The sequence below is a fragment of the Mirounga angustirostris genome, unplaced genomic scaffold (genome assembly GCF_029215605.1).
Source record: "Mirounga angustirostris isolate CCGP_5_RB_7025 unplaced genomic scaffold, mMirAng1.0.hap1 SCAF_2, whole genome shotgun sequence".
In the NCBI taxonomy this organism is placed as follows: Eukaryota; Metazoa; Chordata; class Mammalia; order Carnivora; family Phocidae; genus Mirounga; species Mirounga angustirostris.
In genome coordinates this window covers 1547100-1561887 of record NW_026991710.1, presented here as the reverse complement: position 1 = coordinate 1561887, position 14788 = coordinate 1547100, and the positions used below count along the sequence as shown (strand labels likewise).

At 58.6% G+C, this 14788-nt stretch overlaps 1 protein-coding gene across 5 annotated transcripts in view; it reads left to right on the top strand.

Moving 5' to 3' along the window:
• Positions 1–14788, top strand: part of ZFYVE28 (zinc finger FYVE-type containing 28) — a 108353-nt gene that overhangs the window by 37893 nt on the left and 55672 nt on the right. For 4 of the 5 annotated variants that reach the window (XR_010409235.1, XM_064584150.1, XM_064584149.1 and 1 more), the window contains exon 2: positions 13722–13862. Coding sequence is in view for 3 of the 5 variants with exons in the window: in XM_064584150.1 (XP_064440220.1) it covers positions 13722–13862 (141 nt within the window). In the remaining 2 variants the exon portion in view is untranslated. Of the gene's footprint in view, positions 1–13721; positions 13863–14788 lie in introns of those variants that run through there. The other variant, XM_064584151.1, reaches the window with a different exon arrangement.

The window sequence follows — 14788 nt, the reverse complement described above, 5'->3', positions numbered from 1 at the left end:
GCAAGTTCACAGGATACATGGACTGAAGTTGGAAAATAAAGAAGGACTTCTGAGTGCCTCCAACACAGCCACGACTAGGCAATCCCCCTCCCTGCTGTGCGCTGGTTCATTCGGGTATTTGGGAGGGAGGTGCGGGGCAGGTGCACTCCTTCACCCCGCTGCTGTAACCAAATACCACAAAGTAGGTGGCTTAAAACAAAGGAAATTTATTCTTTCACGGTTCAGGAGACCAGAGTCTGAAAATAGGGTTGGTTCTCCGGAGGCTCTGAGAATCTGGTCCTTGTCTCTTCTGGATTCTGGGGGCTCCAGGCATTCCCGGGCTTGTAGACAACTTGCTCCAGTGTCTACCTCTGCTTCCCATGGCTTCTCCTCTGTGTGTCCCTCCCCTTCTCTTGTAGGGACACTTGTCCTTGGATGTAGGGCCCAACCCTGATAATCCAGGATGGTCTCATCCCAAGATCCTACCTTCCTGCCATCTGCAAAGACCCTTTAACAAAGAAATCACATTCTTAGGTTCTTGGTGGACTTTGAGGGCCACGTGTTCAACCCACTGCACGTGGACAGGAACCATTTCTGGGGTCCCGAGGCAGGTGATGGGGAGCACCATTGCAAGTAAACATGTTCCCAATCGTGATGAAGGTGCCGCATTGCCCGGTCCACACCTGCCTTGGGCTCTGGCTGTGGCAGAGGGACCCTGGTCCCAGCAGACAGAGGCCCAGTCTAGACGGTGCACTTATGCAGCTGTGGGAAAGCAGATCTGGTCAGGCCAGAGAGCGGGACTGCCTTCCCTCCTGTCATGCGCATGCAGAAGGACAGGACACTCTGAGGAAGGACAGCGACAGAGAAGACTTACAAAGGGCCAATAACCACAGGAAAGGAGCTCAACATCCTCACTCAGCAGGGAGACGCAGATCAAAATCCACGGAGGGGGCGCTCCCCCCCCCCCCCCCCCCGCGGCTGGAGGCTGGAATCGAAGTCTCGGAGGCCCCCATGGAGCTGCCGAGGCCGTGGAGAGATCGGGACCTCAAACCCTGCTGCCGTGGGATCGTTACGTGGTGCAGCCGCTTTGGAGAGCAAGCTGGTGGCTCCTCAGCATCACCCAGAGTTACTGCGTGACCCGGAGTTCCCCTTCTAGGTTTATGCCCCAGGCCAACGAACACTCAAGTCCGCACAGAAACTTGTTCATAGCAGCATTATTCACCATCGCCACAAGGTCGAAACAATCCACGTGTCCACCAACCGATGAATGGAGCGATCAACAAGATGTGGTCCATCCACACAGTGGCAGGCTACTCGCCCGTAAAGAGGGCTGACAGACGCCACAACACGGATGAACGTGGAGAACGTACTGAGGAGAAGGAGCCAGACACAAACCATCACATCTTGTACGATCCATTTGCACGAAACGTCCAGAATAGGCAAATCTATAAAGACAGTAGATCAGGGGCCGGTAGAAGGATAACTGGTAATGGGCGTAAGCTTTTCTTTGGGGCGATGGAGGCCTTCTAAAATTAGTTCATGGTGAGGGGCGCCTGGGTGGCTCAGTCATTAAGTGTCTGCCTTTGGCTCAGGTCATGATCCCAGGGTCCTGGGATCGAGCCCCGCATTGGGCTCCCTGTTCCGCGGGAAGCCTGCTTCTCCTCCCACTCCCCCGCTTGTGTTCCCTCTCTCGCTGTGTCTCTCTCTGTCAAATAAATAAATAAAATCTTTAAATAATAATAATAATAATAATAAAATTAGTTCATGGTGATGGTTGCACAAGCCCATGAATATACTGAAACCCCTGAATTGCATACTTTAACTAGGAGGATGTTATGGGATGTGAGTTATATCTCAATAAAACTGGTTCTAAAAGCCAGGCTTACACTCTTTTGGGAAGGGGTGGCTGGGCTTGTTGTCCTGACCCGCTGGAGCTGCTTGTCCACAGACCTTCCCTGAGGAGCACCCACGTGGCCCTGAGTGACGTGTGGTCAGAGGGTCTGGGTCCAAGGTGGCAGCAACCCCCTGGGTTCTAAGTCCTTGGATCCTTCAAGGCAGGATCAGGGGGGCTTCCACGGGGTGCATTAACCCCAACTGCTCGGCCAGGAAGGCCTCCCTCGGTGCTGGTTTCTGGTGATGTCCTGTTTCTTGGGTCCTCCCAGTGGGACACCTCTTGGAAATCCATGTTCCCCCCTGACCAGCATGTTTCCCCCCTGACCAGGTGGGGCTGGCCCAGGATGAGGGCTCCCTGCAGGTGTGGGGTCAGCCTCTCCTAATCCACTTCATGCCAGCGCTGTGGAGCTGATATGCCCAGGACTGGGGGGACACTCGTGGGCCATGGGCCTGAGCTGGCAAAACAAAGATCAGGGTAGCCCAGCTGCTGTCGTAACCCACCTGCAGTAATCCACTTGGTCCCAAACCTGGGACCCCTGTTTGGGTCCTTTAATTGCTCCTCTGTTTAAACAAACAGGCTCAGTTCACAAGTGTTCAGATTTAGTAAGTCACCTCAAATTCTTTTCGAAGGAGAAGACAATTCATAAACAAGCATTTTAAATTTCCGTTTCCCTTGGGTAGATTCCCACCTGTCCTGGAAGCCAAGACTACTACCCCCAGCCCCCTGCCTCGTCTGGTCCCGGGCTGTTGTCATCCAGGCGGCCGAGCCCAGGACTCTGTCCCAGCGGGGGTGGGGTGCAGGAGGGTGGTGCCCCTGCGGCCCCTGGGACAGTGTCTCATGCTGCTAGCAGTGTGGAAACAGAGGTGATTGTCATCCTAGCAAGTTTACTATTTAATCGTTTGAAAATAACATGCATTTGAAAGAAATTTCAGAACAGATCTCCTACAGTTTAAACACACAGCTGTCAGGTGCGGTCTGTCCGTCTGGGGATGCAGAGCACGCTTCCCTCTCCAGATAGGCCGATGCCCGTGGCCATGCTCCTGCCCCCGCAGTTACAGAAGAGCTCCTCCGTGGTGCTCCCGAAGCTTCAGTGCGTAACCCCCCAAGTCCGCGTTCCTGGTGTGTCATTCAATGCGTACACAACTAGACTGCAAGGTTTGCGAATTCGTTTTCCCTCTGAAAACCATTCACAGTCAGCTGTCTTAGGTGTGCGTGTCTGGTTTGGTGTGCAGACCCAACATTGCAGCCAAGGCCCGGGTTGTCCCCTGGGGTGTTGCAGGGTCCCGCGCCTGGCTGCCCCTCCTGGAAGGGGTGGCCTAGCCTCCTCCCAGGGCTGAGGGCCTGAGTCTCAGGAGCATCTCCCCCAGCAGTGTGGGTCTGTCTCCAGATGGGACTGGAGCATGCTTCCATGGGGGCCCCTGTCCCCAGGGTAGGGACCCTCTGCAGCCAGAGGGCTTTCTCCTGAGCTGTTCCTCCTTTGTCCTCCAGAGTGGCCAACAGTGGGGAAGCAGCCCTGCCAAGCTGACCCGCCCGGCTGGGAGATAGCAGGGAACTGGTTTATTGGGTGTCTAAACATCTAAACTGGTCCTACAATCTAGAGTTTTCAGGGCACTAATTTAGCAGATCACGTGGGAAGCGGCAAAGTGCTAAGCCGGCCTCAGGGAGGCCCACTGTCAGCTTTGCTTAAGAAGGTTCTTCTAAAACATCATTTGGGGCAACACTGGTTATGGTGATAAAAGTATCTTAAAGACAAATTTAGTGAGTTCAAAACTGTCTCAGAACTGACGTGTGAACCTCTTAGGTGTGGGGAAGATTTCATGATTATTTTTTGCTGGGATAACTGGACCCTAGATTTCTTTGCAAGTTGCCCCTGCAATCTCTTTAAGAGGATGAGGTGTGTTCCCTTGTGGGTGTCCAGCTTCAGCCTGGGGACCCTCCTTTCAAGTCGACCTGCTGGGGAGGGGTTCTGGGGCCATCTTTGAGTTCACAGAGAAGTTGGGCTGTGTTACGTCCGCCCACCTTGATTTCCTGAGTGTGAGTCATACTACATGTCTGAGGGCTGGCCCGCCCCTGCCAGAGGGGTGCTGGCCCTCTCCTGCACCCCTCCTGTAGAGGGGGACGCCCCCATGTCCATCCAGACTTCAGTCCGCAGCGGGCTCAGCGGAGGTCTTCTGGTATTGGGGTGACTCTCCAAGCTCGCTGACCCACACTCCAGCCCGGCCGAAGTTGGAGGGCTTGGAGGGTCCTCCCTTGGGCCCCCCAGGAGCCCCGCCCATCCGGCCAGCACCCCGCCATGGTGACGCCTGCCGCTTGTTCCAGGTCTCCGAAGGAGCAGGGCCCAGGCTCCGTTTCTCCGGTGGGTGGCCAGGAGGCGGCGGTCACACGCCCTTGCACACAGGCGCACCGGCTCAAGGGCGTTCCGTGAGACCCAGTGAGAGGGCGCCGACGTCCGTGCCCTCCTGCGCTCCTCCCGCCGCTCCCCTCGCTCCCGCGGCACTTCGGCGTGGACACCACCGACCTCTTGGCCTGCACTTGCTGCGCCCTCCCAGCCAACGCTTCCCGCCACCAGGCCCCCGCCCCTTCCTCCTTCCCCGAAGCCACTCACAGCCTGCGCGGCGCCCCAAGCCCTCCCTTCCGGGCTCACCTGGGCACCTGCGCCCCGCGCCCTCCGTACCCTGCCCCTTGTCCCAGGGCCCCGCACCCCAGCCCCCCGCGCCCCGCCCCAGTGCCCCGCACCCCAGCCTCTTGTCCCAATGCCCAGCATCCCAGCCCCCAGTATGCTGCCCCTGCACCCCTGTGCACTGCCCCCTGATGTCAAGGGAGGGCTCTGAAAGACGGAAAGAGGCAGGGGCATTGGGCAGGAGGCACAGCCCAGAGCAACCCCAAGTGTGCCTGTCCGGAGATCCGGGGACCAGGTGCGGTGGAGGGGTGTCTCCCACCCTCGCTGTGGGTCCTTGCTGCCTCCTGGGTGTTGAGGTTCCCCACGGGGCTCTGTTGGCTGGACGTCGGTGTGTGGTCAGCTGTTTCGGGAAGGCGCTGTCCCCTGGAGAACTCAGGCCACTGTCAGGGGATGATGCTATCAGGGATGATGTCATTGTTTGGCTTATTTTTTATCACCCTCGGTAGCTTCCACCACGGTTGCTGAGGAGTCCTGATGACTCCTTATTGAGTGTCTGCTGTGCCCCAGGCGCTTGCCAGGTACTCCGCGTGCTTTAATAAAGCCCATTTTGCAAACGACAAACTGAGACATGGGTGTCTATGGTCACCGTCCAGTGAGTGACAGAGCTGGATTTGGACCTGCAGCCCACACTGGACCTGAGCCCAGCACATTGCTTCTAAATTCTGTGCCCTCCTGGTTCATCTTGCCATCTCGGGCACACACTCTTCCCCATGCTGCTGGGGGCCCTTGATTCCTCCAAACGCATCATCAGAACGGCTTGTCTCTGTTACTATACCATAAAGATGAAATATTTATTGGTGTGAGTCATCAGTCTTTCCTGGGCAGGCGTTTGGCCGTGTTCTGCGGCCAAGTGCTGTGCCCTCGAGGCAGCATGGTCCGCGGTGGCCTGGCTGGCCCCACACAACTGAGGACAGGCCATCTGGGGCCCGGGTCCGGCTGCAGGCACGTGTGGGCCCGGCTGACCGACCACTGGGGCCCGCCCTGGGTGGGGCCGTTCTTGGGCTTCGGCAATGACCTGGCTGCAGCCCAGGATGGGGCCAGCCTCCTGGCGTGGATGGATGCTCCCTAGGCATTCAGAGTTGACATGTGGTGTCCGTGCAAGCTAGCCCACTGTGGGCCCATGAGCCTGACCCTGGTGCGACCCACCAGCTTCCTACCTGGGACACGTGGTGGCTGCTCACTTGGCAGCCCTGTGCAGCCCTGGCTCTTAACACCCAGCAGGAGCCAGTAGGGAAACTGAGTTATGAAAAAAGGCCGTCCTTTGTCAGGGCAGCTACTTTTTGGATTTGTGATCCTGGGTGGATTTGTGCACCTCTCCAAGCCTAAATTCTCCCCTGTGCAGGTTGGGGAATAGCCTTCACCTCCTCTGAGGGGGTGTTGGTGGAAGTTAGGTGATGTACAGATAGCTCTTGATGGTTTTCTCTGTGATTCATCTGCACCGCGCTCTGCCCACCAATACCTGAAACGACTGGAGCCTTGCCAGCCTCCTCAAGTCCCAGCAGAAGCAGCTGGCCACCTTGGGGACTCCCCGACCAGGTGTGCCGGACCGGTGCAGGGGGCCACAGGGGTGGTGACCTGCCTAGGGCTCAGCTCCGCACCTAAGCCTGGAGGCCACAGGGAGGAGAGGCTCCTGAGTCCTGAGAGAGAGCAGAGTGGGAGGGGCAACCAGCAGGAGCTCTTGCGTGTGTGTGTGTGTGTGTGTGTAGGGGGGTAAGGATAAAGCCCCTGACAGTCCCTCCTGGTGACTGGGCATGCTGTCTGCAGCCCCCCATGGAGAAAGCAGGCTGTCGAGTGGGGGATGGGCACATGAGTAACCGGCCACCTGTCATCGATGGGCCAGAGGGCAGGGCTGCGGACGTGTGACAGCAGGAGCGCGTACCTGTTTGGATGCATTAGGATGGCTGGGGTGTAGTGATTAGTCCCCGGGGTGTAGTGATCAAGACAAGGCCAACTTTGGGGGCATGGATCATGGCTGCCAGTCAGCCAGACGGTGGTGAAGACCTGCAGGAGGGTCAGGGTCCATGTTTGGAGGCAGTGAGGGGTTCCGGGCCTGGTGACCCATGGTCAGTGGGTTTCCTTAACAGTCCAGTGTGGTCTGGGCAGCTTCTCCTGTGTCCAGGGCCTGAAGATCGGCTGGCTGAGTGTGGGGGGAGCACCACTGGGGAGGAGCAGTCAAATTCAAAGTGCTACAACCGGGACTTTTCTCTGGTTTCTTTCTTTTTTTTTGCTTTTCAAAGATTCCATCCATTTATTTGACAGAGAGAAACACAGCGAGAGAGGGAACACAAGCAGGGGGAGTGGGAGAGGGAGAAGCAGGCTTCCCGCTGAGCAAGGAGCCCGATGCGGGGCTCGATCCCAGGACGCTGGGATCATGACCTGAGCCGAAGGCAGACGCCCAACGACTGAGCCACTCAGGCGCCCCTTCTCTGCTTTCTTTACAGCATTCTTGGATTTGTGGTGTTGCAGTGGGGGGGGGTCCAAGGCCTTACTGGAAAGCTAGTCTAAGAGAGACCCAGGGCCGCGCTGGCGCCTGAGGCCCCCAGCCCTCACCCCTGAGCAACCTGGACTCTGTCCAGCTGAAGCCTACCTGGGGTCCGCTGAGGTCTGGAAGGCTCTCTTCTGCTGAGTGTTGGGATGGTGCGGAGCACGTGGGGTGGTCTGTCTTGGGAACCATTGTTCGGAGACCAGCTCACATCCTGCTACAGCCGCTGGGGAGAGGGTGGAGGGTGCTGGGCAGGGGGCCGGGACTCCCCACACGCTAGGTGGGCTATGCTCCATCACTGGGTTTACACTGGGGGTGCGGGGGTGGCAAGGCCACCTGTCCCACCATCTGTCCTGCCCCCCTGTCTGGCCATCTGCCTCCCCCTCTTCTCCTCCCTGCTGTGCAGCTTGGCTGAGGCTGGGTGGTTGCTGCTCTGGAGTGAAGAGGGGGCGTTCCTGTAAGGCCTTCCCTCTGCCGTGCTCACTTCTTACTGGGGAAGCAAAGGGCGTGAAAGGAATGGGAACCCACCCCACACTTACCCCTTCCTCCTCTTTCCCACGAGGATGGCTGAGGGTCCTCAGTGTGAGCACTGGGCCGCCTTTGAGCTCCATCCTGTCCAGCAGTGCGACGTTGGCCATCCCTTTTCTTCACGAGCTTCGATCTCTTCATGTGGGTGCTCTGCATGGGGCTGGGGGCTCTCGCCCCTCTGGGGAGACTCCCCACTCCTGCATTCTGCTCCAGCCCAGCCAGCCAGGCTCGAACCCTTTTCAGCATCATGGGGCCTGACCTGGAGGTGGGGCTGAGCTCACCTCCGCCTCCTGCAGCCTGTGTCCCCTCCCACACCACAGAGCAAGATTTTGAATGAATAAGTAATTTCATCAACTTTACAAAATTAGTTCTGAATTAGTCAGTTTGTGCACTTTGACTTAGTACTTCTTTGTGGTTGCGCGTTTTCTGTTCGTGGTCACCTGACCTCCGAAGCCAGAAGCTTCCTTTGTGAGCTTAGTGTTGTCTCCTTGCAACTGCGAAAACCTCTACTGCCCTGAACTGATTTTGAGAAAATATTGACATAGTGCGCCAAAAGACATTCCCACCGAGTTCTAAATTATTACCATTTTTATTCCAAAATAGGGTGAGTTTTTATTTATACCAATTGTTTCTCTTTGTTGTGGACATTTTCCTTAGGGACATTTAAAAGCTTAATTTACAATTGAATTTTAAAGTATTATAGGATAAGGCTGGCCGATTCAAATCAAAGAGAAAGACAACTTGTCACATCCCCAAATGCTCCCTCTTCCATCCCTGGGCCCCCCTCCAAGCTGACTTGAGGGTGCTCCTGCCCTGAGGGCCGAGGTGGGTGTCCACCATGGGCATCCCAAGCCTACCACTGTTGCTCCAGACTCTGCAGACCCAGACAGGGAAATGGGGCCCCATCATTTCTCCTTTGGATTCTGTTAATCAGCGCATAAGGGAATTTTGTAAGTTGTGTTAATTCATTTCCTGGGACCCCCGCCTGGAGTTTTGTCCCAGGCAGCACCTGGGGGCTCCAGGTGTGTCCGAATGACATGGGGCACACAGCGGACTTCTGACTCTTCTGTGGGCAATACCAGTCCTGAGGGGGCTGGAACGCAAGCTCAGGGTACGGCTGAAATTTTAAAATAGCACAGACCTTTTGAGTTTCAGTAATAGAAAGATGATCACTGACTGTAAACAATTTTTCTGAATTTTCTTATTCTGTTGCACGTGTGTGTGTGTTTACAGTTCTCTTTTAGCTGGGGGGCAACACCTCTGTAGGTCTGGTTTTAAGGTCTGTAATTCACTGAAATCCAATCCCCAGGCAGCAGATTCTGCCACACCTGCCAGATGCCCTGGGCCGGGAAAGCGTGGTCGTGAGGAGGTTTAGAGCCTGCGCAGCTCTGGGGGTACACTCAGTACTGGGTGCTCCTGTTTGCGTTTCTTGTGCCTTTCCACACGCACGCACGCACGGACACACGTAGCTCGCGGTTCCACATCGACGCACGTGGTACCTGTTTGTCACTCTCTCCAGAACGTAGAGCAAGGTGTGCGTGTGTGCGCGTGTGTGTGCAGGCACGAGCTGGGGGCCATGCAGGAGACCCTCTAGAGGCTCAGTCCCCTCCTGGATGCAGGGAGGAGGATGGCCAGGTCGACGGGAGCACGTGAAGGGCAGAGCTTTGTCTTCCTGCCAGCTGGCCCCATGGCCACCGTCAGGCATTCCTGGACCTTCGCTCGCTGCTACCACTGGCCAGAGCTTGCCAGCCCAGAGCAGAGGGGGCCGGGCTCGCCTGGGCAATCGGTGTGAATCTCTGGGTTTGAGGTCTGCTTATATGTGGTGAGGTTTTTACCGCCAGGGCAAACGCTGATTCTGAGTTATTTTCCAGACAGTTTTGGGCATGGCCCCCTGCATTGTGCCCTCTTTCTCAGAGCAGAGACTTAGCTTCCTGGAGGTGTCCTTATCCAGTGCCCTAAATTCAGTCCCGGCCTGTTTGCTGGGCCAGCTGGTGTCTTGTCGGCAAGCAGCGGTGGACGCAGCAGGAGCTGGTGCAGGGAGGGCTCTGGTGCACGTTGACCAGGGGGGCTCCAGGCCAGCTCCGTGGATGGCTCTGGGTCACAGCGAGGTGTCCCCACTGGCCCCTGCTCTCCCCGCCCTCCCACCCCCACTGCTGTGAGCGGAGCTGGGGGGTGTGAAGCCAGTGGGCTGCGGCGACTGGGGTCAGCTCCTGAGCAGGGTGTCAGGTGCCCAGGCTCACCGCCAGCAGAGTCCAGCATGTGTCACTGGCCAGCCTCAGCCCCTCTCCGAGAAGGGATGGCCCCTATGTACCTGGTAACAAGGTGCTATATGAGGCCCTCCCCTCCTTCCCTGGGACAAGGCTCGTGGTACCCAGGGCTGCCGGAAGGGAAGCTGGCAGCCTCCAGGAGAGCCGGGTCGCCATTCTGGGGCTTGCACCTTTTTTTTTTTTTTTTTTTTTTTAAGTTTCAGGAGTAGAATTTAGTGATTCATCAGTTGCATAAAACACCCAGGGCTCATCACATCACGTGCCCTCCTTCATGCGCGTCCCGTTACCCCATCCCCCACCCCCTCCCCTCCAGCAACCCTCAGGTTGTTTCCTAGATTTAAAGTGTCCCTCTCTGATTTCCTCTTACTTTACTTTTCCCTCCCTTCCCCTATGATCCTGTTTTGTTTCTTCAATTCCACATATGAGAGAGATCATATGGCATTTGCTTTTCTCTGACTGACTTATTTCACTCAGCATAATACTGGGGCTGCCTCTGAGAAGCAAAGAGCAAAGCCTCAGGGCCTCATCTGAAGGTCAAAGTCCTCCAGTCAATGGCCCTGAGGCCACCCCCACCCCCTGCCTGCCCGCCAGCACCATTGCCCCTCCCTGGGACTCCATGCCCTTGGGGAAGGGCCGGGAGATGCCTTTTGAGCATCACTTTCCACACCACCCACTCCGTGGAACAGGAAAGAGGCAAAAAGTATTGCCCAGCCCCCTACCCCAATTCTGTCCCTGGTTCATCACAGAGGCGACACTGGTTACCCTCCTAGGTGTGACAGGAACCAGGGCAAAGTCAGCTGAGCCCACCAAGGGGATGCATTGGCTCCCAGTACCAGAGAGGGCATGAGATACTGGGATACCAGTTGTAGGGGAGGGGGGTCTGGGTCTGTCTCACCCAGGCCGTGCCCTGACTCCTGCATGCCTGGCTGAGGGCTGGGTGAGTGGCTGAAAGAACAGGCTCTTCTCTCCGAGACTCTCCTGAAGAAGTCCCGGGAACGGCCTCCCTGGCCCTGCCTGGGTCGCATGCCCGCCTCCTGGGCCAGACACCGCAGCTGGGCACTCCCGTCCATGGTCTCTCTGCCATATCTGGGGGCTCCTCCCTGGGCCAGCATCCAGAGCTGACGGAGTCAGGCACTGAAGGACCCCGACCCCTGAGCTGAGAAAAGCCCCCTGGAGGCGCCACACATGTGGGAGGGGGCAGAATGCCAGGGTGAAGGGGAACACCTTCAGTGGGAAAAAAGGGCAACCAAAAAATTATGAAAATAAGTTATCCTACATTTAACGAAATTAGGTTATAAAAACATCTCTGTCCTAAATCCTGGGTCAACTGTGCCCTCTATGTGTATTAAAGCCTGTGTGATTTGGCATCTCTCCTCTTTTGTTTTTCTCCGTGTGATCATGAAAAACACCACTTATAACAATACCTTCAAGGGCTCTAACACTTTTACTATGGGTTTCTCCGAATCCTGGAAACTCAGATCAAAGGGAGCAAGCCCTGCCTGCCTGTGGGCAGAGGGAGCTGGAGCAGTCTGGTGTGTGAGGGGAGACGGCTGGGGTGTGAGGGGAGAGGGCTGGCGTGTGAGGGGAGAGGGCTGGCGTGTGAGGGGAGAGGGCTGGCGTGTGAGGGGAGGGTTGGCGTGTGAGGGGAGGGTTGGCGTGTGAGGGAGAGGGCTGGCGTGTGAGGGGAGAGGTCTGGCGTGTGAGGGAGAGGGCTGGCGTGTGAGGGAGAGGGCTGGCGTGTGAGGGAGACGGCTGGCGTGTGAGGGGAGAGGGCTGGCGTGTGAGGGGAGAGGGCTGGCGTGTGAGGGGAGGGTTGGCGTGTGAGGGGAGGGTTGGCGTGTGAGGGAGAGGGCTGGCGTGTGAGGGGAGAGGGCTGGCGTGTGAGGGAGAGGGCTGGCGTGTGAGGGAGAGGGCTGGCGTGTGAGGGAGACGGCTGGCGTGTGAGGGGAGTGGGCTGGCGTGTGAGGCGAGAGGGCTGGCGTGTGAGGGGAGAGGGCTGGCGTGTGAGGGGAGACGGCTGGCGTGTGAGGGGAGACGGCTGGCGTGTGAGGGGAGAGGGCTGGCGTGTGAGGGGAGGGCTGGCGTGTGAGGGAGAGGTCTGGCGTGTGTGGGGAGTGGGCTGGCGTGTGTGGGGAGTGGGCTGGCGTGTGAGGGGAGAGGGCTGGCGTGTGAGGGAGAGGGCTGCGTGTGAGGGAGTCGGCTGGGGTGTGAGGGGAGAGAGCTGGTGTGTGAGGGGAGGGTTGGTGTGTGAGGGAGAGGGCTGTCGTGTGAGGGGAGAGGGCGGGCGTGTGAGGGAGAGGGCTGGCGTGTGAGGGGAGTGGGCTGGCGTGTGAGGGGAGACGGCTGGCGTGTGAGGGGAGTGGGCTGGCGTGTGAGGGGAGGGTTGGCGTGTGAGGGGAGGGTTGGTGTGTGAGGGAGAGGGCTGGCGTGAGGGGAGGGTTGGTGTGTGAGGGAGAGGGCTGGCGTGTGAGGGGAGAGGGCTGGCGTGTGAGGGGAAACGGCTGGCGTGGAGGGGAGTGGGCTGGCGTGTGAGGGTAGGGTTGGCGTGTGAGGGGAGGGTTGGCGTGTGAGGGGAGAGGGCTGGCGTGTGAGGGGAGTGGGCTGGCGCGTGAGGGGATAGGGCTTGCATGTGAGGGATAGGGCTTGCGTGTGAGGGAGAGGGCTGGCGTGTGAGGGGAGGGTTGGTGTGTGAGGGGAGAGGGCTGGCGTGTGAGGTAGTCGGCTGGGGTGTGAGGGAGAGGGCTTGCATGTGAGGGAAAGGGCTGGCATGTGAGGGAGAGGGCTGGTGTGTGAGGGGAGGGTTGGTGTGTGAGGAGAGGGTTGGTGTGTGAGGGGAGGGTTGGTGTGTGAGGGGAGGAGGCTGGCGTGTGAGGGTAGAGGGCTGGCGTGTGAGGGGATAGGGCTGGCGTGTGAGGGGAGAGGGCTGGCGTTTGAGGGGAGAGGGCTGGCGTGTGAGGGGAGGGTTGGCGTGTGAGGGGAGGGTTGGCGTGTGAGGGAGAGGGCTGGCGTGTGAGGGGAGGGTTGGCGTGTGAGGGGAGGGTTGGCGTGTGAGGGGAGGGTTGGCGTGTGAGGGAGAGGGCTGGCGTGTGAGGGGAGAGGGCTGGCGTGTGAGGGGAGGGTTGGCGTGTGAGGGGAGGGTTGGTGTGTGAGGGAGGGGGCTGGCGTGTGAGGGAGAGGGCTGGGGTGTGAGGGAGAGGGCTAGGGTGTGAGGGGAGGGGGCTGGTGTGAGGGGAGAGGGCTGGCGTGTGAGGGAGACGTCTGGCGTGTGAGGGGAGAGGGCTGGTGGGCTGGAGGTGAATGGGGAGCGAGTTCGGGACAGTCTGCCATCCTGTCATGGGAGCAGGGCACCCGGGTTTTGCTGCAAGGAGGGTGGGTGGGTGGTGAGCCCCTGAGGAAGAGGCTTCCTGCCACAGAGCAGTGGCATTACCTGGTATTATGGAAACCGGGCTGAGGAACTGAGAAGCTTCTAGAGAGTAGAGCAGGAGTTGGCAAGCATTGATGAGGCTTCATTTGAGGAAATCGTGTTGTGTTAGTCCGGGGCACTTCCTTCACTGGCTGGCTGTCACTGTAGTCTCATTTCACGAATAGAAACTGATTATTCAGAGCCGATTCTATTAAGCCCACTGCAGCCTCAACCCACTGTCCACGAGCCCCTCATCTGTGAGTTCCTACCACTGGGAGCTTTGGGCCTGGACATCTGGCTTCCCTACAGAAGGGCTGTCCCCTGGGGCCCCGCCGTCAGGGCGGCCTTCTGAGAAGTGGGCACAGCCCTATGGGCTGAAATGCCAATGGAGGTTGCGGGGGGTCAGGCCAGGCGTCCAGTTAGGAGGCGCGTGGGGCTTCTGTGAGGGCTGATGCTCCCATTCACACCCGGGCCTCTCTCCCCTGCAGAGGTCGGACCCGCAGCTGCTCGCCCAGTTCTACTATGCGGACGAGGAGCTGAACCAGGTGGCCGCTGAGCTGGACAGTCTGGACGGGCGGAAGGACCCGCAGCGGTGCACACTGCTCGTCAGCCAGTTTCGCTCCTGTCAGGTGAGTGGGCGTGGGGCCAAGGGGCCTGTCGTGGGGGAACCTGAGGCTCTGCGACCTGCTCACACACTGTGAGCACATCTCAGTGTGGCCTGGGCAAGGTGCCGGGCGCGCCTCGGTCTGGCTGCACCCCGGGCCTGGAGGTGGGACGACCCGGAGCAGGCGGGTGCGGGGAGGAGAGCCAGGCGACAAGTGCAGCTTGCACAGGGCACTCTCACAGAGCAGATGTAGGGGGGGCTGGATGACCGGGAGCCAGCAGGGTCTTGGCCAGGGAGCCGCCAGCACAGGAAAGGGGCCTGGCTGGGGGAGCCATGCGTAGAGCTCCCGGCGGGGGTGGAGGGGAGCGGCTCAGACTCTCCAGGTATTGCACAATTTGGAGCGGGCTCCGGAAATGACGCTAGAATGTCCTCCCAGTTTAGCCAACGACCCATGTGAGAGCCTGAGGTGTGATGCAGTTTTGTCAAGGGACAGTCAAGGTCTTTCACAAAGTTTCAGAACATTTTGGCGCATTCTGCCCACAAGTCTTGCTGGATTCTCTCTGCCCTGGGAGGGGAACTGGGGTGTGCTTCCCAGATCACAGGGAGGGCAGGATGCAGCGGGAGGGATGCCACAAAAGCCAGCATCCCACTGTGTTTTAAGCATCAGGGGAGTTAGAGGAGGATTTGGGTGGGAGGAGCAGGCCCTGGCTGGCCCTAGAATGACCAGGGGGCCCTCCCCTCTCCTAGGGGACTGGAGGGGTCAGAGGGGTCTCTGGACTTGCTAGGCCATCAGCGCTCTCCCTTTCCCACCAGAAGATGTCCTTCCTTGTGCCCATCGCACACCGACCTTGCAGCTAGGAGGTCTCCCTCCATCATCCCCACCTGCATCCCTGCCTGCGCCCCCCACCTACGCCCCCACCTGCACCTGCTCCCACGATAGCTCTGTGCCCC